This window comes from Colletotrichum tamarilloi (assembly GCF_030869305.1).
Source record: "Colletotrichum tamarilloi strain Tom-12 chromosome Unknown Scaffold_512.1, whole genome shotgun sequence".
In the NCBI taxonomy this organism is placed as follows: Eukaryota; Fungi; Ascomycota; class Sordariomycetes; order Glomerellales; family Glomerellaceae; genus Colletotrichum; species Colletotrichum tamarilloi.
The window spans coordinates 1-1,357 of record NW_026849894.1 but is presented as its reverse complement, the minus strand read 5'-3'; the positions used below and the strand labels follow the sequence as shown (position 1 = coordinate 1,357).

Here is a 1,357-nt window from a genome sequence, read left to right as displayed (position 1 = left end):
TCGCTTTCCCTTTAGGGGAGCGTACTGGATGTTTCCGGTGCTCCACATAGTGCCATCTCTTAGAAAGCGATGTGCATCCACATCCACCTCAATACCTCTCTGCCAATGCGCACTATAACTCATCGTGATAGCTCCACAATTTAGTCTAGATCAGGCAGCGACCGCCATATTTGGAGTTTTTGAAGCACATTGCATTTCTTGACCTCAGAAACGCTGGTCATAAATGCAGAAAACGAAGCAACAAATGGTCATGATTGTACACTAGTGGGGTAAGGCCCGGCCACGCTGGATTTGATGCCTTCACGGCCGTTCTGGATGTCTTCGAGAATCGAAGGTAGGCTTTTCTCTCTGAGGAGAGCGTGACCCGGCTTAGTCAGAATAGCGATTGTTCCACGGCTGGCGATGACGAATGAGGACCAGGCTTTTTACGCGGGAGATTCACCCTCCACTGAGCCCGAGATCATCCTCAAATGCTGCGCGGTTGCAGAGGATTTGCCGGCCAATAGCCCGCATGTGAGCAGTCTCTTGTCGTTGAAGAAAGTGATAAGGTTCGGACACTCCACCTCGCTGAAAGGAACCTCGAGGAACACGTCTGGCTTTGTTATCACACCAAGCGTTCGGATCTTCGTCGGGTCTTGCTCCTTTGCCTTCGTCATATCAAATTGATCAGCTAGCAGATCGTTGGTAGCGATGACAGCCAGAAAGATGCTGTTCGACTTTCGCATGGAGCTTTCCACGAGGTCCAGCGGTCAACATGCCCTCACTTGCTGGCGTCGCGGACGACGAGTGGAAAATACCAGGCAGGTCGACCAAAGAGGACAAAGTCCGACCCTGTACTGTAATCTGAGGCGCAGAAGGCCCTTAACATCTGAGAGACCATCTGCTTTCTTGATTCGTTGATCTGTTTGCCTTCGCATCCATGTCAACACTTGCAGCGAGTGGGGTGGTCTGCTGTCATCCGCGGATCGAATTATCGCATTGATGGATGGATAGTCACGAAGAATCCTCTTAGCTACAAGTCGAGTGCAAGCGCCCTCATAAGCCGGGAGATGAACATAAGAGATGGCTTCAGGCACAGATGGTTTCGAGGATGACTGGGCTCCGACAACGATGCTTTGCGGAAACTCATCGATCTTGCCGGCGCCCAGAGAAGAGTGCGTCGTAAAGAAACCTCGTCTCGGCGCGGCTCAAATCTTCAGAACTGAGCGAATGACGACAGAGCCTAGTATGTTGAGTGTGTGGTTACGATTGAAGGCTTGCAGGATGTTTCATCGAAGTGAACGCCGTTACAGTTGTGGTGCTTTCCGCGCTGTGTGCCAGACCCAACAAGCGGCTGCCATGGCAGCGTCATAGCGAC

The 1,357-nt window shown here is 51.7% G+C and overlaps 1 protein-coding gene across 1 annotated transcript; it reads right to left on the bottom strand.

Moving 5' to 3' along the window:
- Window positions 1-425: 425 nt before the first annotated feature.
- CTAM01_17331 (dynamin family protein) lies at window positions 426-725 on the bottom strand (the record flags this gene model as incomplete). Its single annotated transcript, XM_060533316.1, has 1 exon — window positions 426-725. One exon carries the CDS (start codon window positions 723-725, stop codon window positions 426-428), a length of 300 nt encoding a protein of 99 aa, XP_060372106.1.
- Window positions 726-1,357: the final 632 nt, after the last annotated feature.